Source organism: Rhinoderma darwinii, chromosome 2 (genome assembly GCF_050947455.1).
Source record: "Rhinoderma darwinii isolate aRhiDar2 chromosome 2, aRhiDar2.hap1, whole genome shotgun sequence".
Classification (NCBI taxonomy): Eukaryota; Metazoa; Chordata; class Amphibia; order Anura; family Rhinodermatidae; genus Rhinoderma; species Rhinoderma darwinii.
The window spans coordinates 313,468,748-313,491,129 of record NC_134688.1 but is presented as its reverse complement, the minus strand read 5'-3'; the positions used below and the strand labels follow the sequence as shown (position 1 = coordinate 313,491,129).

General features: G+C 41.7%; 1 protein-coding gene across 4 annotated transcripts in view; it reads left to right on the top strand.

Moving 5' to 3' along the window:
* Nucleotides 1-22,382, top strand: part of DCAF6 (DDB1 and CUL4 associated factor 6) — a 712,682-nt gene that overhangs the window by 105,714 nt on the left and 584,586 nt on the right. For all 4 annotated transcript variants that reach the window (XM_075853536.1, XM_075853533.1, XM_075853534.1 and 1 more), the window contains one exon: nucleotides 465-591. In XM_075853536.1, the coding sequence (XP_075709651.1) occupies nucleotides 465-591 (127 nt within the window). The remainder of the gene's footprint in view (nucleotides 1-464; nucleotides 592-22,382) is intronic.

Below are 22,382 nucleotides of genomic sequence, written 5' to 3'. Positions count from 1 at the left end.
CTGACACTGTCCAATCGGCTACGGACAGTGTCAGGGCGGCTTGCGCTGTGTTCCCTCCCGCGAGAACACACACAGACTGAGCGAGCGCTCTCTGTAGAACCACCAGTCTGTGTGTGTTCTCGCGGGAGGGAACACAGCGCAAGCCGCCCTGACACTGTCAGTAGCTGATTGGACAGTGTCAGAGCAAAGAGATCACACGCCCATGCCATTTAGTTAGATAGAAACACCCGATTGACAGTTCAGGGGCTTATTTACATATCGAGTGCCAATATAACTGCACCGATATGTAAATATCGGAGGAAGATAGAAATATATTTAAAGGGAGACAGTGTTTGTGAAGCCCTGCCTATTACTCTCTGCATTCAGCTGCACATGTATGGGCAGGTGAAAAGTTCTCTTTAAGACCATCTGCATAATCATTTATCATTTTTAACTATTTTTTATCATTTTTATTTTGGTCATAGGATATTTTAATCCATTGCCGACGTGCAGCTACATCAATAAGTGTATGTCCTCCAGCACCGTATTACCTTGCAGTTGGATGTTCAGATAGTTCTGTGAGAATATATGATCGACGAATGCTTGGAACAGGTATCAAATATTAAAATTTTATAGTTTTAAAATTATATTCCTGGAAAAAAGGAATTTCTAAGATAGAGCATATTATCACTGCATGACTGCCTCATGCACACTAGCTTATATTGTGTTATTCCCCTGAAGTACGTTAGCCAATAGAGATATTCACATGTTCCTATGTTTGGCTGTTTGTATCTCTTTATGGATTCTCAATAATTCAAAACACACAGCGGGTCAGGGGAATTTATTAAGCAATTTTTGTGCAAACATTTTGCAACTTTTAGTTTTTTCCTATCGACTTCCGGCACTGTTCAAGATAGTGGGTGGAGCTTAATGGAGGGAGGCAGGGTCACCCATGCCTCAACATATTTACTATAATTTACGTCAGCTGGCATTAATTATAGAGGAAATCTATTTGAGCTGGTAACTGGAATAGATGTCCCTTTCTTTCTTTTTCTTACGCGTGGACAGCCAAAGACGGCCAAAGATGAGACAAAATGTTAAGAGGTCTGTGCCTCTTAATTCATTTATTGCATCTTATTCTAGCAGCGTTCATTCTTAGACTGGCATATGAATTGCCAGTCTAAGTAAAACTCCCCCAGCATATTTCAGTATATGCTGGTCATCGGACTGAGTGATTTCAGTGCTTGTAGAAGGAAAACTCGATCTTTGAAACAGAATCTGACTCTGAACTAAGCGGTTGCAATACGGTTTTAAAGTTCTCTGCTTGCTATCACAATAGGAACCATCGTTGTTTCCTTCTTGTTTTAGAAAGGAACTGTTGCGCTCAACCAGGGCTCATACAATACAAAGTGATGAAGGATATAGCCTTTTCACCTATGGCTCCAGAAGTAACAGGCAGATTAGATCAGTTGCCTTTTAGTCACACCGCCCATGTAGTCTGATATGCCGCATGGCGGACTTAGTGCGATCTGTTTGAGACTGATCCCAGGAAGTTAAATGCAATGTTTAATATACCCACTAACATCAGATTAAAAAAGTGCATGTAACAATTTTATATCCAGGCTGTCTCCATCTCTTTCTCACTCGTCTCGAGTTCCGACTACACAGGCTTCATCCATTTTTTTTCTCCCTTAAGCCATAACTTAAGCCATAACTTTTTTATTTTTCCGTCTATCTAGTCCTATGAGGGCTTGATTTTTGCGGGATGAGTTGTAGTTTTAGTTTTTCGTAGCACCATTGATTGTGCCATATAATGTACTGGGAAACGGGGGAAAAATTATTTGTGGGGTAGAAAATGAAAAAAACAGCGATTCCTCCATTGTTTTTTCGCTTAGTTTTTACGGAATTCACTGTGCAATTAAAACAACTTGTTAACTTTATTCTGTGGGTCAATAAGATTACGGCAATACCAAATATATATAGTTTTTTCTATATTTTACTACTTTTACAAGTAAAAACCTAAGTGTAAAAAATACAATTTATTTTGTGTCGCCAAATTCTGAGAGCCATAACTTTTTTTTTTTCTGCCGTCGATTAAGTGGTATGAGGGCTTATTTTTTGCGGTATAAGCTGTAGTTTTTAATGATACCATTTTGGGGTACATGCAACGTTTTTGATCACTTTTTATTTCATTTTTTGTGGGAAATGAGGTGAACAAAAAATAGAGATTCTGGCGTTTACAATTTTTTTTTTCTTTACGGCGTTCACCATGCGGGTTAAATAATGATATATTGTAATAGTTCAGACTTTTACGGATGCGGCGATACCAATTATTATGTTAATTTTATTTTTTTTTTTTACTATGCTCTAGGGGGCAAATGGGAAACAACTTTATTTTAATATTTTTTTTTTTTTTTATTAGTCCCCCTCGGGGACTTCAACCAGCGATCGTTAGATCGCTTGCACTATAAACTGCAATACTAATGTATTGCAGTATATCGTGACTCTGACAGGCTTCTATTAAGCCCTTAATAGGAGCACATGGATGGCAGACCTGGGGGCCTTCATTAGGCCCCCAGGCAGCCATAGCAACCTTCACCACCCCACGATTGCATTGCGGGGGGCGCGATGAGCTGTCAGAGGCAGTCGCCCCCTCTTTCTAACTATTTAAATGCTGCGGTCCGTATCCTGCTCGTTACTCTGAAGTGTCGGCTTTAACATACAGCCGACACAAGGGGTTAATAATAGTAGCATATCAGACTACCTGGGTGAGGAAACATGTGTGGTGTGACTTGAAGGCAAGTGATCTAATGTGCCTATTATTTCCAGAGCCGTAGATGGAAAGCCTATATCCTAACTCATGGGTTCCTCATATCGCAGATCAGGTTGACATATTATTGGGAGGGGCTGGTGAAGACCCAGCGGTCCTGGTGCATATTGGCACAAATGACAAAGTTAGAGGTAGGTGGAAGGTCCTAAAACCTGATTTCAGGGACTTGCTCAACAATCTCAGGGCAGGGACCTCAAATGCAGTATTTTCAGAAATACTACCTGTACTACGAGCCACACCAGAGGCACAACGGGAGATTAGGGAGGTGAGCAAGTGGCTAAAGCATTGGTGCAGGAAGGAGGGGTTTAAGTTCTTTGAGAACTGGGCCGACTTCTCTGTTGACTACAGACTCTACGGTAGGGATGAGCTGCACCTAAATGGGAAGGGTGCATCTGTGTTGGGGAGAAAAGATGGGTAAAAGGTTGGAGGAGTGTTTAAACTAGGGAATGGGGGGTGGGCAATTACTGTGTAGAAGGGGAGGACAGCGTAGATAGTGAGCTGGAGCTAAGAATCGAACATGGGGGTTGAATAGAGGAATGGATTAGAACAGTTAATAGGAATACCTTATGGGAATAAGCAAGTGTTATGGAATTGCTATGCAGGCGATTTCCCAAAGGCTGTAGGAGACTGTCGGGAGTGAGCGTCCAAATTAATCCGCAACAGAGTTTAAAGCTACTCTATGTTTTTCGCCAGAGCCGACCGCAAGGCATGATGGATTTTACTGCATAGAACTTTTTTTGTAGCAGAGTTCAGTGTTGGATAAGAGGTGCAATGCAGGCAAACCTGAACAGGATAACCAGACAGCCAGAGGGTAAACAGAAAATGCAGATCAGAAAGCAAGTGGATATCAGGTATAGCAGAGGTCAAAACCAGCTGGGGGCAGATATTCCAAATTAGTAAACAAGGGTTTATCCAGAGACAAGCCGCGGTCAGTTTCCAAGAAGTCCAAAAGTCAGAGGTACACAATACCCTTGTCAGAAGCTTGATCAAAACACCTGAAGACAAGAAAATCACAAGCAAAGAACAAGTGGAAGAAGCCAGGTATAAATACTCCACCGTTACCTCTAATAGAGAGACAGAGAAGAGAGATAGGCTCAAAGTAAAACCAGAACCGCCCAGAAGCTAGACCAGTAGTCAAGGCGAACTTAAAGGAACCAACGTTTTCTAACAGTAACCCCCTTTCTACGAAGGGCCACCGGACCCATAAACCTCAGCCTAGCCTAGCCTAAACGACTAGCATGTACTGAATGGGCAGGAACCCAAGTTCGTTCTTTTGGCCCATACCCCCTCCAGTGCACCAAGTACTGGAGAGTACCCCTGACCCTTCTAGAATCCACAATCCTCTGAACCTCAAACTCCATATCTCCTTCTACCTGAACTGGAGTAGGAAGAGGAGGTTTCTTGAGTGAATTAGATGGTGGAAAAAAATGTTAAGGAGAGATTTGTGAAAAATTTCATGAATTTTAAAAGGCGGAGGAAGTTCCAGACGAAAAGATACAGGGTTAATAACTTCAACAATTTAATATGGACCAATAAACCTAGGGGCAAACTTACGCATAGGCACTTTCAGTCGCAGATTTTTGTAGAAAGCCACACCTTTTGATCCACACTAAACACAGGACCCACCCTACGTTTTTTGTTAGCGTTTTTGTTTTGAATAACTTGGGAGTTCTTCAGGTTCAATTGAACCTGAGCCCAAACTGTGCACAGTTTATTAGATTCAACTTGTACCTCAGGGTTATCACTAGAAGAGGTGGAAAATTAACCAAAACGAGGATGAAAACCATAATTACAGAAAAACGGCGAGGTATCTAGAGAAACATGGCGATTATTCATAGCAAATTTCGCTAATGGAAGATATGAGACCCATTCCACCTGGTTATCTGCAATATAACACCTAAGATACTGCTCCAAGGTTTGATTAAAGCATTCAGTTAGTCTTAGGCTGGATTCACACGAACACATTACGTCCGTAATAAACGGAACGTATTTCGGCCGCAAGTCCCGGACCGAACACACTGCAGGGAGCCGGGCTCCTAGCATCATAGTTATGTACGACGCTAGGAGTCCCGGCCTCGCTGCAGGACAACTGTCCCATACTGTAATCATGTTTACAGTACGGGACAGTAGTTCCACGGAGAGGCAGGGACTCCTAGCGTCGTACATAACTATGATGCTAGGAGCCTGGCTCCCTGCACTGTGTTCGTTCCGGGACTTGCGACAGAAATATGTTCCGTCCATTACGGACGTAACATGGTCGTGTGAACCCAGCCTTAGGGTGAAATGCAGAAGAGAAAGATAACTGTACACCAAGTTTCTTACAGAAAGCTCTCCAGAAGTTAGCCACAAATTGTACACCTCTATTAGAGACAATATTTTCCAGAATACCATGCAGACGAACCATTTGATCAATAAATAATTTAGACAACGTTTTGGAATCAGGGAGTTGAGGCAATGGAATTAAATGACACATTTTACTGAAACTGTCCACCACCACTCAAATGACAGTTTTCCCTTCAGAGGGAGGCAAATCGGTGATAAAAATCCATAGACAGATGAGACCAAGGTTTCTGTGGAATAGGCAATGGTAGTAGTTCACCCATAGGATGAGTTTGAGGAGTTTTAGCGCGAGCGCAGACATCACAAGCAGAGACATAAGAATTTACATCACGAGACAAAGACGGTCACCAATAGAGTCGTGAGACTAATCTTTTAGTACCAGTTGTCGCTGGATGACCGCACAAAACAGAATCATGTAACTCATTGAGCAAACAAAATCTAAACTGAGGAGGTACAAGCAACTTCCCAGCAGGAATTGTTTGCAGAGCGAGTTGCTGACATTCTTCAATCTCAGTTAATTCTTTAATCAGGTGATATTGCAGAAACCACTATCCCCTTACATAAAACAGGTTCAGGATGAATGTCGGAGATCTGTGAGGAACAGAAACTTTGAGATAATGCTTCGGCCCTGACATTTTTAGACCTGGGTCTGTAGGTTACAATAAAGTCAAACCTGGTAAAGAACAAGGCCCACCTAGCCTGTCTGGGATTGAGTCTTTTGGCTGATTCTAAAAAAGTATTTTTATGGTCAGTAAGTACAGTAATTTGATGTCTAGCGACTCTTCAAATGCCCACTTAATAGCAAGATAGCCCTGGGGACCATCTAGGCTCTGAAGTTTTCCGGAGCTGGACGTTCTGGACATTTCGAACAGTTCTTGTGTGTATGACCAGCGTCGCCGCAATATAAACACAGCCTCTTGCGTTTCCGAAAAAGTCGCTGCATAGGCTCTTGTGCATCAGATGAAGGGATTTCAGGGAAGGGGAGTGGCCATTGCAGATTTTTTATTTTTTCACTCTCGAAGTCGTCGGTCCAGACACACAACAAGGGTCATAGTATACTTTAGCGTCAAGGGCGGAGGGTAATTTATTAAGAGATCTTTCAAGGTTTCTGAAAGGCCTCGGCGGAACGGATATTGGAGTGCAGCATCATTTCATTGTGAAAAAGTGGACCATGGTCTAAAATTCCAAACAATAATCTTCGACAGGACGCAGTCCTTGCTTGAGAGATAACAGATTGGCCTCAGCCACCGCAGTGATATCTGGTTCTCCATAAATGATACCTACAGCCTCAAAGATCTCCACAGAAAAAAGTTCAGGGGCAACAGGTCTCAGCGAAAAGTGAAATGACGATACCCACTCCCTGTTGCTCAGTTCCAGAGAAGATAGGTCTTAGTAAATATAAATTACAACTCTCATGAGAATCAACAAAAGACTTACAGTCACCAGAGAAACGATCAGATGAGTTCACTTTTGGTTCAACTGAAGTTGCAACTGGAACGACTGCTTGGGCCTGCGCAGTTTCATGTTGTTGAATCCTTATGGCCAGACATTGTATGAGCTGAGTCAGATTGTCCATCTGTTCCAAAAGGGCTTGCATAGGTTCCATTGTGAAAAAATAGTCTTGTGATTATATTAAGGAATTGCTATGCGAGTGATTCCCCAAAGGCTGCAGGAGACTGTCGGGAGTGAGCGTGCAAATGAATCTGCAACCTCAAATTTGTCACAACTCTGAGTCTAAGGCTACTCTATGGTTTTTGCCAGAGGCGACCGCAAGGCAGGATGGTTTTTGCTGTATAGAACCCAGGTTGTTTTAGTAGTGTTCAGTGTTGGATAAGAGGTGCAATGCAGGCAAACTTGAACAGGATAACCAGACAGCCAGAGGTCCGTTTCCAAGAAGTCCAAAAGTCAGAGGTATAGGGTATTATCAGAAGCTTTATCAAAACACCTGAAGACCTGAAAATCACAAGCAAAGTGGTGGAAGCCAGGTATAAATACTCCACCCTTACCTCTAATACGGAGCAATACAGAGAAGAGAGATGGGCTCAAAGTAATACCAGAACCGCACAGAAGCTAGACCAGTAGTCAAGGCAATCTTAAAGGAACCGACACTTCCTAACAGTAACCCCCTTTCTACGAAGGGCCACCGGACTCCTAAACCTCGGCCTAGGCTTCAAAGGATACTTTAAATGAGAGATCTTAACTAAACGACTAGCATGTACTGAATGGGCAGGAACCCAAGTTTGTTCTTCTGGCCCATACCCCCTCCAGTGCACCAAGTACCCTGATCCTTCTAGAATCCACAATCCTCAGGACCTCAAACTCCATTTCTCCTTCTATCTGAACTGGAGCAGGAGGTTTCTTAAGTGAATTAGATGGTGGATAAACAAAATTTAAGGAGAGATTAATAGGAGAGGCTCAAAGTAAAACCAGAACCATCCAGAAGCTAGACCAGTAGTCAAGGCGATCTTAAAGGAACAGACCTTTCCTAACAGAAAGCTAGAAACAGGATGAAACCGATGTGGTTAATTAAAACAGTATGGGGGGCAATGAATGATAAACTACTAAAGCTGGATGGTAGTGACGAGACATTAAATAATTATAAAGAAAAAATAAAATGTGTAAAAGACAAATAAAGGCAGCAAAGATTGAAACAGAGAGACTCATTGCGAAAGAAAGGAGAAATAACCTCAAAATATCTTTCAAATAGATAAATATTAAGAAACTGAAAAATGAAAGTGTGGGCCCTCTCAAAAATAATCTGGATGTAATGGTGGAGGAGGATAAGGAAAAGTCCAATCTATTAACCCTTTAATGGCTGGCATATTTTAAACCTTAATGACCAAGCTCTTTTTTGCGTTTTTCCATTGTCGCATTCCACAAGCTATAACTTGTTTATTTTTGTGTCGACATAGCTGTATAAGGTTTTGTTTTTTGCACGACAAGATGTGTTTTTTAATACCACCATTTTGGGGTATATATAATTTATTGATTATCTTTTATTAACTTTTTTGGGGGTGTAATGGAAAAAAACCCATACATTTTGCCACTCTTTTTTGCATCTTAGATTTACGCCGTTTACTGTGTGATATAAATAATATAATCACTTTATTCAGTGTGTCATTACAATTGTGACGATACCCAATTTATATAGATTTTGTATGTTTTACTACTTTGACACCGTAAAAACACTTTTTTTTCAAAATTATTTTTTTTAGTATTGCCATGTTTTAAGAGCCATAATTGTTTTATTGTTACGCCGATGCAACTGTATGAGGGCTTGTTTTTTGCGGGACAAGTTGTATTTTTTAATAGCACCATTTTAAGGTACATATTATTTATGGATTAACTTTTATTAACTTTTTTTGGGGGGGGGGGATAGAAAAAAATCTGAAATTTCGCCACTCTTTTTTGCGTCCTAAATCTACGCCGTTTACCGTGTGGTATGAATAACACAATAAGTTTATTCAGTGGGTTGTTATGATTGCAACAATACTAAATTTGTATAGTTTTTGTATGTTTTACTACTTTTACACAGTAAAAACACTTTTTTTTTCAAAATTATTTGTTTTTGTGTCTCCATATTTAAAGAGCCGTAGCGTTTTTATTTTTTCGCCGATGCAGTTATATGAGGGCTTATTTTTTTGCGGGAAGACTTGTAGTTTTTATTGGTACCATTTTGGAGTAGATGCGACTTTTTGATCACTTTTTAATCACATTTTTTTAAAGTCAGGATTCACAGAAAACTTAAATTTTTCCTACGTCTTTTATTTTATTTTTTACGGCGTTCACCGTTGCGGGTTAAATAATGTAATCGATTTATAGTCGGGGTCGTTATGGACGCGGCGATACCAAATATGTGTAACTTTTTAACTTTGTTTTGGTTTTTTAATAGTAAAGCAGTTTCTAAGGGGAAAAAGTGGGTTTTTCATCTTATTTTTTTACTTTTTTACTAGTCCCACTAGGGGACTTCACTATGCGATCCTCCGATCGCTATTATAATACACTGCAATACTTTTGTATTGCAGTGTATTACTGCCTGTCCGTTTTAAAACGGACAGGCATCTGCTAGGTCATGCCTGCGGCATGATCTAGCAGGCATTCACTACAGACAGACCTGGGGGCCTTTATTAGGCCCCCGGCTGCCATGGGAGACACAGACACTTTGCGATCTTATCGCCGTGTGTCGATGGGATGAGAGGGAGCTCCCTCCCTCTCTCCAAAACCACTCAGATGCGGTGCTCGCTATTGAGCACCGCATCTGAGGGGTTAAACGGGTGAGATCGATACTAATATCGATCTCACCCGGCAGAGCAGGGACGCTCCCAGCCCTCAGCTGCCTTTGGCAGCTGAGAGCAGGGAGATTTGACAGCTCACTGCTCTGTTTACATATTCCGATGCCGCGACGTAAAAAGTCTATTGCATCAGAATAAAGCCTGTTAGTGACCGACGTAAAAAGACTATGGGCCGGTCACTAACGGGTTAAGGTGTTAAACGCCTTTTTCTCTGCTATATTTACACAGGAAAATACAAAGTCAGACGACATGATTAGGGATAAAGTAAATTCTCAACTAAGTGTCACCTGCTTTACCCAGCAGGAAGTGCAACCACGCCTTAAAACACTAAAATAGACAAATCAACGGGTCTGGATGGTAAATACCCCCACATTCTGCAGGAATTAAGTACCGTGATAGACCCTTATTTCTAATCTCCAATTGAATTTATTGTTAGGGAAGTGAGTTTGAGCAATAGACATAAACAGTGGAGCATAGTCTGGACGTTAACGTTGGGTATGGTTTCTTATCACGTGCCGTAGAATTTAAAGATAGATCTTCTATAATATTTATATCACCACATTAAAAACTGTCCTTTACTGTCTTTTTCATAAGGGTATTTAGATAAGAGATTTGTAACTTGTTGGGAACATAGACATTACATATAGTGAACATATGATTATTAAGTTTACACACCATGATAAGAAACCTTCCCTTAGAGCCCACGACACTTTCCAACAACTCGAAAATAATATAATTTTTTAACAACAATAAGAACCCCCTCCAGATTTTTTATCTGCATGTGCATGAAAAATATTGTTAAAGTAAGGGCGATGTAACCTTTTAGCATCTGAAGTTATTAAATGTGTTTCCTGAATACATGCATTATCAATATCCCCTTCTCTAATTTCCCTCCAGAGAGAGGAACGCTTGAAGGGGTGATGAAGGCCTTCAACATCAAGGCTCAGTATTTTAATGGCCATAATAGTATAGTATATCCCCTTCTTATGTAATTTTTGGCTTGGTCCATCTTATGCCAACTTCTTTTCCTATAAATTTTATAGCAAATACCTAAGTTATAGGCTTTAACCCGTACGTTAATATGTATATTTGGCCACATTAAATGGCTCAGTAGATCAGCTTTAATCCCTTTAGAGAAGCTGAAAGCATTTTCAGAGCATATATATACCAAAGTATGAAAAAAAATAGACGTAAAAAAGGAGAGCAAAACAAAATCCATTAAATTAATATATATATATTTGTGCAGACTGGAAGCCTGCCACATCATGGGGGCAAAATTTTGCCGGAATAGACAGCCAGAAGAGAAAACATTTATTTTTGCTTATTTTTGCTTTTTCTTCAGCATTTTTAACCATTTGCTGTGCACTTTGGGACAGTTGTTGTTATTCAAGTACTGAAATGTATCTGGAATTGCAATGTTTCATTGTTTCAGAAGATCTCGTCCCTCTTCAATCGATCTAATAGTAATCGTTATTTAATCCTACTGACCTTCAGCTTTGTGGGGAAGCCCCATTTATACAGGATATTATGGCTTCTCGGGGAAGTTGTAATAGGGTTATGTTTCCTTCTTTATTTAATAGTTGTTTGGGACAAGTCCGCAAAGTGAGAGATGTCAGTAAATGGAGCTAGTAGTGCTGGGATTAGTCTAGAGGCTATCGTGACATTCTCTCTTGTACTGAAAAAATGCAGACACGCTAAGACATCACGCGTTTTCTGGTCCGGTACAGACTTTGGTTTTGGCAAAAGATGAGCCCTATTGATTTCCAGATCTGGAGGCATAGTTTGGGGCAATGCTGCAGATATAAATTTTTGTAGGAAAGATCTCCGTTTGTTTGGAGGTACTGACTCTGCGACACCTCTAAATTTAACATTATTTCTTGAACGATCCCCCATATCTGCTATTTTGGTCTTGATGGCATCGATTTAATCTTCAATAGCGTTAGGGGTATGCACCAAATTATTATGTGCTGTTGATATCTCTCCCATTTTAGTTTCTATTTGATCTACTTTTTCCTCTACTTCCTCCACCTGAGAATGGAGTTTGTTTTTTTAAAGAGATTTGTTAAATAAAAGTTTAGTAAACCCTTAAAGGCAATTAACATCTCTTTCATTAAAGGAGAGGCTGGAGTATGGGCTATAAAGTCTGATGGTTCTATTAATGTATAATCACTTACTTGACCTATACCGGGGGGCCGTGACTGGAAGCTGAAGGAGAAGGCCATGCTGTAGCTGAGCAGCGTTCAGCTTGCTCCATGCCACTTCTAGCTGCGCAGAGCGTTCTAAGGGCTTTTTTTTTCGACCTCATTATCTGCATCACTCTGGGGTGTGACAGCTGGTGTGACTACTGGGACGGACACCAATATACTCTGCTTCCCTCTGCTATTTTCCCCAAGATGCCTACTATGACAAGGATCAAGAATAAAGCCCAGTTAAAATGCCTGACTGACTTCTTTCCCTAGCGAGATTGCAGACACCTAAATTGTCCGGATGTTCCGGATGTTTAGGTTAGGCGTGCCTGCACAAGCTTGGTGCACGAGACCAGAAACGGCCTTGGAGAACATTCGCATCTGGCAGCTTTAGCGGCTCCAAAGACGAGCACAGAGATGACCACAGAGGCAGATGGCAGCCCATGCTTCTCAGAACCAGCTCAGGGTGGCTCTTTACAGCGTGACACTGGTGAAAGGAGTATTCATAGCTACTATTAATTGGTGTCATGGTACTGCTACAACTGCGAAGGGGAGAAATTTCCTCAACCTGTTGCAGGAAAATGTTATGGACCAGTTTGTATAAGACCCGACTAGAGGTGAAGCTTTGTTGGATCTGGTCATTTCAAACAATGCAGAGCTTGTTGAGAACGCCACCATTTGTAAAACCTCGGTAACAGTGATCACAATATAGTTATATTTTACCTATACTGTAAAAAACTAACAGACTAGGAGGGAAAAAGCACTTAATTTTAAGAAGGCCAATTTTCCCAGGATAAGGGCTGCAATTCGGGATATAGACTGGGAACAGCGAATGTCAAATAATGGTGCAAATGATAAATGTGGGATCTTAAAATCAACTTCGTATAATTATAGTGTAAAATGTATTCCTACAGGTAACAAATATAAGCTTCTAAAATGAAATCCCACATTGCTTATACCTTCTGTAAAAAGGGCAATAAATAACAAAAAAAAAGGGCATTTGAAAAATCTGAGGGAACAGCTCTAGCCTTTGTAAATTATAAAACATTTAATAAAATCTGTAAAAAAGTAATAAAATCTGTAAAAAAGTAATAAAAGCGGCAAAAATACAAAATGTAAAGCCAAGGATCGTAAAACAAATCCCCCAAAAATTCTTCAAGTATATAAATGCAAAAAAGCCAAGGTCTGAACATATAGGACTCCTAAATAGTGGTAATGGGAAGTTGGTCACAGGGGATCAAGAGAAGGCAGTTACTTAATGGGTTCTTTAGCTTTGTATATACAACAGAAGAAAGAGCAGCTGATATAGCCGGTGCCAGTGTTGTTAATACATCAATTAACATACTGAATTGGCTGGATGATATGGTCCAAGATAAGTTAAATAAAATAAATGTGGACAAGGCTCTGGAAACAAATGGGTTACAAGAGTTCTTAACCCCTTAAGGACACAGCCTAGTTTTGGCCTTAAAGGGGTTGTCCGAGATACCAAAATTTTTTCAAAAACTGTGTCATACATTACCCCTTATACAGACAACCTAAATAAAGCATTATTTGAAAAAAAAAATTCTACTTACCACATTTCTTCTTTGAATTTAGCACAGTTTGTTTACAAGCAGTTCAGGTCTGGTTTGTTGATCTTTCCTTGTGAGGAAACTTTTTTTCCGTGCACGCTCATTGCAGGCTGCCCGAAGATAGAGCATGTCGCTTCTTTTTCCCGCAAGGCAGTTTTACTGCTCGTGGGAAAAAGACGCCGACGCCTCCCATTGAAATCAATGGTACGCATTTTCGGGCCGTTTTTGACGAGTTTTGCAATGCTGTTTCCGCTTAAAAAAAACTCGTCAAAATACTCCGTGTGAACTTAGCCTAATGCTGCCTCCGTTATTGTACTTCATGTACCATTCCTCCTCCTCACATGCACTTTGTGCTGTGAGGAGTATTTTTATTGCATAGATGACACACTACCCCTACCTCCACCTGTACCTAGCGCTATTGTGCGTAGCGCTATTGTAACTTATCGGAGTAGTGAAATCCCACTATGGTCGTGGATTCCACTCCCGCACGCTTTGCTTGGACATAGACCTAGGCAGAGACATGAAGCAATCCGTTGTGGACCGGAATCATAGTGGCGCGGTCTACCTAAGGGCGGATTTACACGAACGCCATATACGTCCGTGCAACCCGCGTGTTTTTCACGCGTGTGGCACGGACCTATGCAAGTCTATGGAGCAGTGCAGACTGTCCGTGATTTTTGTGCAGCGAGAGTCCGCAGCGTGAAACATACTGCATGTCCTCTATTGGTGCGTTATCATGCACCTACACTCACATTGAAGTCAATGCATGCGTGAAAACCTCGCACCGCACACGCGTGCTTGGTGCGTGATTTACACAGCAATTTTTTGTAAAGAAGAAGAAAAAAATGGGCTGGCTTTTTGAGTGCGTGAATAACGCATGACAATCGAAAAGCACACTGATGCATAAGGGCGGATTTACATGAGCATGTGCGTTTTGCGCACTCAAAAACCGTGGCGTTTTGCGTGCGCAAAATGCACTTGACAGCTCCGTGTGCCCTGTTCATATGGTGCGCGGCTGCGTGGTTTTCGCGCAGCCGCCATCATTGACATTCCGTTTGGATGTTTGTAAACAGAAAAGCACGTGGTGCTTTTCTGTTTACATTCATTCTTTTACTGCTGTTGCGCGAATAACGCGCGTCCCACGGAAGTGCTTCCTTGGGGTGCGCCTGATTTTCACGCACCCATTGACTTCAATGGGTGCGTGATGCGCGAAAAACGCCGAAATATAGAACATGTCGCGAGTTTTACACAGCGGACTCACGCTGCGCAATAATGACTGACAGTCCTCACTGCCCCATAGACTAGCATAGGTCCGTGCGACGCGCGTGAAAACCACGCGGTTTGCACGGACGTATATGGCGGTCATGTAAATCCGCCCTAGCGCGCACACACACGAACGGAATTGACACAAGTTTTTCACGCGCAGAAAATACACACGCTAGTGTGCATGAAGCCTTACTAATGGACGCTGTTAGACAGTGGCCATTAATAATGCACTAGTAATAAATTTTTAAATAAATGAGAAGGACATAGAAAAAATATTGTAATAAAATAACACACACAACACTGGTTAACGATTTTATTAAAAATAAAAAAGATGTCATTGAAGTAGTCCTTGAACTTGATGTAGTACCAAGGACCCAACCTGTAAAAAACACATAACTAAGAAAAAAAAAAAAGAGGGATGCTTAGATACACTGCTCATGTGTGATACAGTTAGACCATGTATCTAAGCCTACCACAAGGTAGCCTTAGATACATTACCCAAGCAGACCGTGTCACACATGGGCCATGTATCTAAGAATACCACATGTTAGGCTTCGATACAGGGCCCCAAAACACTAATCTTGGGGTATGTTCACACGGCAGCGTCCGTAACGGCCGAAATTACGGGGCTGTTTTCAGGAGAAAACAGCCCCGTCATTTCAGCCGTAACGGCATGTGCAGGCGCTTGAACGCCGCGTCCATTACGGACGTAACTGGAGCTGGTTTTCCATGGAGTCCATGGAAAACGGCTCCATTTACGTCTGAAGAAGTGACATGACACTTCTTTGGCGCGGGCATCTATTTACGCGCCGTCTTTTGACAGCGACGCGTAAATATATGCCTCGTGTGAACAGACAAACGTCAGCCCATTGCTTTCAATGGGCAGATGTTTGTCAACGCTTTCAAGCCGTAATTTCGGACGTAATTCGGGGGTTAATACGCCCGAATTACGTCCGTAAATAGGCCGTGTGAACATACCCTTATACAGGAATAAAAAGAATGTCATCTGGGGTCCTGTATCTAAGCCTACATTGTGTTAGGCTTAGATACAGGTACCATGTGTGACACTGTTTGTTAGACCCTGTATCTAAGCCTAACAATGTAGGCTTAGATACAGGACCCCAGAAGATCTTATCCAGTTCAGGACCGGACACCGTTTAGCCATTTTTAGCACGTGTTAGTTAAATGGCTATAACTTTTTTATTTGTTGGGATAACTACGTGATTTTTGCGACGTTTTTTCCGTAGACAATGGAGGTTTATTTTTTTTATAGTTTTTATACACACCTTTTTTGCCATTTTAGAATTTTTATTCATAAAGTTTGAAAATAATAGTAAAAAAATAAGCTTTTTTACGTTTCAACTATTTTTTTTTTTTGGTAATAACATAGTTTTACCCTAAAATAGACCTTTTGTTTGTGATAGTCATTGTTTACCGTAAATTTTAATATATTACAAGTCTACATTAGGGTAATTGGGTCAGCGCTAGCGTTACAACAATGATTGGTGGGAGGGGGAACGTTTTTCTTTTGGGGTGGGTATTTTATGTGTATTTATTATTTTATTTTTTTTTGCACTTTACTTTATTCTTTTTTTATTACTATGGTCTGTCCTTTGGGGAACTTTATATATATTTTTTCTTTCTTTTACACCATCTTTTCCACTGTAACGAGTTTCACAGCAGCCCCAGTTACAGGGGAAATCAGCCCTCTCATAGTGACGATTGTCACTAATAGGGCTGTGCTGGGTCTAGTAAGACCCAGCAGCAGTCTGCCACTAACGGCAGCCGGCGATCATTGAAGCGCTGTGTAAAAAGACATCGGAGAAGACAGAAGCAGCAAAAGCTTATTCTATCCTCTCCTCAGGGTCCCTGGCAATGACTGACAGCCGGAGACCCGACATTCAGCTGCCCGACAGCGCGGGCAGCAAGTTAAAACCCGAGCCTTAAAAAGTCTATGGATCGGGTTTTAAGGACCCTGACCGCTGGCCGTAAAAATACAGCCAGCGGTCGGGAACCAGTTGTTAAACAGTGTACTATTATAGGCTCTGCTCCGGGACTCGCCTGACATCGGAGCAGAGCCTATACTAGCGTAGTGCAGCTCCTCCTTGGGCCTGCTCGGTCCTACGGCGCAACGGTGTCCCGCGGGCCGCAGATAACAGCCTCAAGGGCTGCATGCGACCCGTGTGCTGCATCGTGTTGTATAATCCCCTATCAAAGCCTACTATGTGTAGGCTTTGATAGGGTAAGAACTAAAAGTACAGATGCCACTGTACCTCGTCGACTGAGCTAGTCCGCAGGTGCCGTCCCTTTTCACTTTTTTCACTGTGAACACACATAGGCGCGCTCACAGTGAAAAGCTGCATTGGCTGGGCAGGCAGTCATGAATGAGCACCCGCAGAAACGACACGTCACCAGTGACGTGTCGTATCCCATCCGAGGTCTCGCTGGGGCGAGACCATGTGATCGGGATACGACACGACAGTGGAGGAGGAAGAAAAAGTGACGTCAGAAGACATGTGATCGGAAGAAAAGAGCTGCCAGAACGGAGGACAGAAGCAAGATTGCACAGGTAAGTATATTATTCAATAGTTAATATGTGCATTGTGGGTTTAAATTTAAAGTAAAAATATATCTCGGACAACTCCTTTAAGGCTCAGAGCCCATTTTTCAAATCTGACATATTTCACTTTATGTGGTAATAACGTCGGAATGCTTAAACCTATCCAAGCGATTCTGAGATTGTTTTCTCGTGACACATTGGGCTTCATGTTTGTGGTAAAATGTGGTAAATTTAGAGAAAATTTATACAAAATAGAATTTTTCAGAATTTAAATGCATCTGCTTGTAAAACAGACGGTTATACCACCCAAAATAGTTACTAGTTCACATTTTCCATATGTCTACTTTAGATTGGCATCATTTTTTGAACATTCTTTTATTTTTCTTGGACGTTACAAGGCTTAGAACATAAACAGCAATTTTTCATATTTTTAAGAAAATTTCAAAAGCCTTTTTTTTAAGGTACCTGTTCAGCTCTGAAGTGGCTTTGAGCGGCCTATGTATTAGAAACCCCCATAAAACACCCCATTTGAAAAACTAGACCCCTCAAAGTATTCAAAACAGCAATTAGAAAGTTTTTTAACCCTTCAGGCATTTCACAGGAATTAAAGAGGCTCTGTCACCAGATTATCAAATCCCTATATCCTATTGCATGTGATCGGCGCTGCAATGTAGATAACCGTAACGTTTTTGTTTTTTTTAAACAATCATTTTTGGCCAAGTTATGAGCAATTTTATATTTATGCAAATGAGCCTTTCTAATGGACAACTGGGAGTGTGTTTTCTCTTATTTCCAACTTGGCGTGTATTGTGTTTGTAACATCTGGGCGTGTTTACTTGTTTTAGGCCTCATGCACACGACCGTATTTTTTCCCACCCGTAAATACTGGCGTAAATACGGGTCCGGTGTCACACGTATTCGACCCGTTTTGCACCCGTATTTACGGGCACGTTTTTGGCGGCAAAATAGCACTGCACTAATCGGCAGCCCCTTCTCTCTATCAGTGCAGGATAGAGAGAAGGGACAGCCCTTTGTAATAAAAGTTAAAGAAATTCATACTTACCCGGCCGTTGTCTTGGTGACGCGTCCCTCTCTTCACATCGAGCCCGACATCCCTGGATGACGCGGCAGTCCATGTGACCGCTGCAGCCTGTGATTGACCTGTGATTGGCTGCAGCGGTCACATGGGCTGAAACGTCATCCAGGGACGGCCAGGACGTCGGGCTGGATGTCGAGAGGGACGCGTCACCAAGGCAACGGCCGGGAGACCGGACTGGAGGAAGCAGGAAGTTCTCGGTAAGTATGAACGTCTTCTATTTTTATTTTTTACAGGTTGCTCTTTATTCTGGTCGGTAGTCACTGTCCAGGGTGCTGAAAGAGTTACTGCCGATCAGTTAACTCTTTCAGCTCCCTGGACAGTGACTATTTACTGACGTCGCTTAGCAACGCTGCCGTAATGACGGGTGCACACATGTAGCCACCCGTCATTACGGGAGCTCCATAGACTTCTATGGACTGTCCGTGCCGTTATTACGGCCAGAAATAGGACATGTTCTATCTTTTTCAACAGCACGGGCACCTTCCTGTAAGAAAACGGGAAGGTACCCGCGGCCAATAGAAGTCTATGAACCCGTTATTACGGGTCGTAATTACGACCCGTAATAACGGGAGTTTTTACGGTCGTGTGCATGAGGCCTTACTAGCTGGGCGTTGTGAATAGAAGTGTTTGTCAGCATCATACACTTCTATTCACAACGCCCAGCTAGTAAAACAAGTAAACACGCCCAGATGTAACAAACACAATACACTCCCAGTTGTCCATTTGCATAAATATAAAATTGCTCATAACTTGGCCAAAAATGATTGTTTTTCAAAAAAAATAAAAAATGTTACTGTTATCTACGTTGCAGCGCCGATCACATGCAATAGGAGATAGGGATTTGATAATCTGGTGACAGAGCCTCTTTAAATTTAAATTAAAGCAAAATGGAGGTGAAATTTGCAAATTTCATTTTTCTTGCTGAATTTCAATTTTATTCCATTTTTTTTCTGTAACACAGAAGGTTTTACCAGAGAAACACTACTAAATATGTATTGTCCAGATTCTGCAGTTTTTAGAAATGTCCCACATGTGGCTCTACTGCGCTCGTGGAATAAAACACAAGCCCCAGAAGCAAGGAAGCACCTAGTGCATTTTGAGGCCTCTTTTTTTATTAGAATATATTTTAGGCAGCATGCCAGGTTTGAAAAGGTGTTGAGGTGCCAAAACAGTAGGAATCCCCCAATAGTGACCCCCATTTTGGAAACTACATCCCTCAAGGAATTCATTTATGGTTGTTGTTACCATTTTGACCACACAGTTTTTTCACAGCACCTATTTGAATTGGGCTGTGAAATTAAAAAAATGAAATTTTTTCCAATAAAATGTCATTTGTGATAAAAATTTCTTATTTTCACAAGGAACAAAATACCCAATTTTGTTGCCCATTTTGTCCTTAGTGCGGCAATACCCCATTTGTGGTGATAAACGGCCGTTTGGGCCCATGGGAGGGCTCAGAAGGAAAGGAGCGCTATTTGTTCTTTGGAGTCCAGATTTTGCTGGATTGGTTTTCGGGTGCCATGTCGCATTTGCAGAGCCCCAGAGGTATCAAAGCAATGGAAACCAACCAGAAATGACCCCATTTAGAAACTACACCCCTCAAGGAATTCATTTATGGGTAATGTGACCATTTAGACCCCATAGTTTCTTCACAGAACTTCTTTTAATTGGGCTGGGAATTTAAAAAAAATTTTTTTTCTAATATGTCGTTTTAGCTCGAAAATTCTTATTTTCACAAGAAATAAAATACTCCATTCTGTTGCGCAATTTGTTCTGAGTGCCGCAATACCCCATTTGTGGTATTGCGATGCGTGTGGCCTCGCTTCCAGAAGTACTGGGTGCCCCCCCCTTCCTGGTCCCTAAAGATTAGGTTCTTGATAATCACCTCTTGAAATTCCAGGAAAGTTCCCCTCTGGCCTTCACATCGATGTAGCACGTACGCATTGTACAATGCCATCGGTATGATGTGCACGGCCAGCTTCTTATACCACACCGCATGGCACTGTAGGGCTTCAGGACTTGATCTGACAAGTCCACCCCTCCCATGTACCTATTGTAGTCCAGGATGTAGTCTGGTTTGGGGGTGGCCTTTCCTTCATATATCCTAAATCTGTAGGTATACCCTGATGCACTCTCGCACAGCTTATACATCTTCACGCCATACCTTGCCCTTTTACCCGGCAGGTACTCGCGGAATTGAAGCCTCCCTTTAAAATGTACCAAGGACTCATCAATAGAAATACACTTCTCGGGGGTGTATGCTTGGGAAAACCGGGCACTGAAACGGTCTAATAGTGGTCTCCGTTTATACAAATGGTCAAAACTGGGGTCATCTCGGGGTGGGCACGGCTCATGATCAGTATAATGTAAGAAGCGAAGTATTGCCTAATTTATTTATTTTTTTAGGTTACAGTTCAGTTCTGAAGTTGCTTTGAGGGGCCCATATATTAGAAACCCCTAGCAAACACCCCATTTTAGAAACTAGACCCCTCAAAGTATTCACAACAGTATTTAGAAAGTTTATGAACCCTTTAGGTGTTTCACAGAAATTTAGCGCAAAGTAGAGGTGACATTTTTTTTGTCAGAAAATCCTCTTTATACCATTTTTTTTATAACACAAAAAGTTTTATCAGAGAAACGCAACTTAATACGTATTGCCCAGATTCTGCAGTTTTGAGAAATATCCCACATGTGGTCCTAGTGCGGTAATGGACTGAAGCACCGGCCTCCGAAGTAAAGGAGCACCTAGTGGATTTTGATGCCTCTTTTTTATTAGGCACCATGTCCGGTTTGAAGAGGTCTTGTGGTGCCAAAACAGTGGAAACCCCCCAAAAGTGACCCCAATTTGGAAACTAGACCCCTTGAGGAATTCATTGTAGTTTTCTTGGGGCGCATGCAGCTTTTTGATCAGCTTTTATTCTATTTTTAGGTGGCGTGGTGACTAAAAAACAGCAATTCTACTATTGTATTTTTATTCTATTTTTTTTTTACAGCGTTCACCGTGCGCTATAAATGACATATTCACTTTATTCTGCGGGGCGATACGATTACGGCGATACCAGATGTTTATAGTTTTTTTTTATGTCTTATGGCGTTTGCACAATAAAATACGTTTTGTAATAAGCATTCACTTTTTGTGTTACCTTATTCTAAGAGCCAGAACATTTTTATTTTTCCATCAATAAAGCCGTGTGAGGACTTATTTTTTGCGTAACGAACTGTAGTTTCGATCAGTATCATTTTTTTGGTACATGCGACTTTTTGATCTCTTTTTTTCCATTTTTTGGGAGTTGAAGTGACCAAACAATTGTGATTGTGGTACGGTTTATTATTATTTTCTTTTACGGCGTTCACCGTTTTACTTTCTTATTTTTACACATCTTTTTTTTACTTTTTTTTTTTACTTTATTACTTTGTCCCATTAGGGGACTTGAGGGCAGGAGGCCCTGATCGCTATTCAAATACACTGCACTACATGCGTAGTGCAGTGTATTAGAACTGTCAGCTACTCACTGACAGCAAGCATAGTGGGTCCTGACTTTGTCAGGACCCACTAGGCTTCCGTCTATGGCATAGCCGGACGCCATTGTTTGGTGTCCGGTTGCCATAGTCACCATCGCCGGCCGCTATCGTGTAGCAGGCCGGCAATGGCAGCTTAACACCTAAAACGCCGCGATCTCTATTGAACGCGGCTTTTAAGGGGTTAATCAGTGGGGACACAGCGATCGGTCCCCGCTGTAGGAGCTGTGACAGCTGCTGTACGAGACAGCAGCTGTCACAGCTCCTGTATGTGTCGGGAGGACGGCCGAAACGGCCGTTACTCCCGAGACGTACTATTAGGTCATGGAGCGCGAATGATACTCGCATGCCATGACCTAATAGTACGTCCAGGAGTGGGAAGGGGTTAAAGAACAGTTCAGTTATTTCTGTCTCCCTCTTCATATTATTCAGAGATTCTCTAGTGACTGGTTAAGTGCCAAGGGACTGGCGCAGGGCAAATGTGGTGCCAATTTTGAACAAAGGGCTCTTTCCCGGGTAATTCTACCAATTATATCCATTGTATGAAAAATGATTCAGGGGCTATTGAGGACTATATACAGGAGTATGTAACAAAAAATTGTTTTATACGTGACAAACCGCAAAGTTTTACTAAGGGCAGAAGTTGTCAAACCAACCTGATTTGTTTTTATGAAAAGGTGAGTAGAAGCCTAGACAGAGGGGCCGCTGTAGATATAGTGTTTTTGGATTTTGCAAAGGCA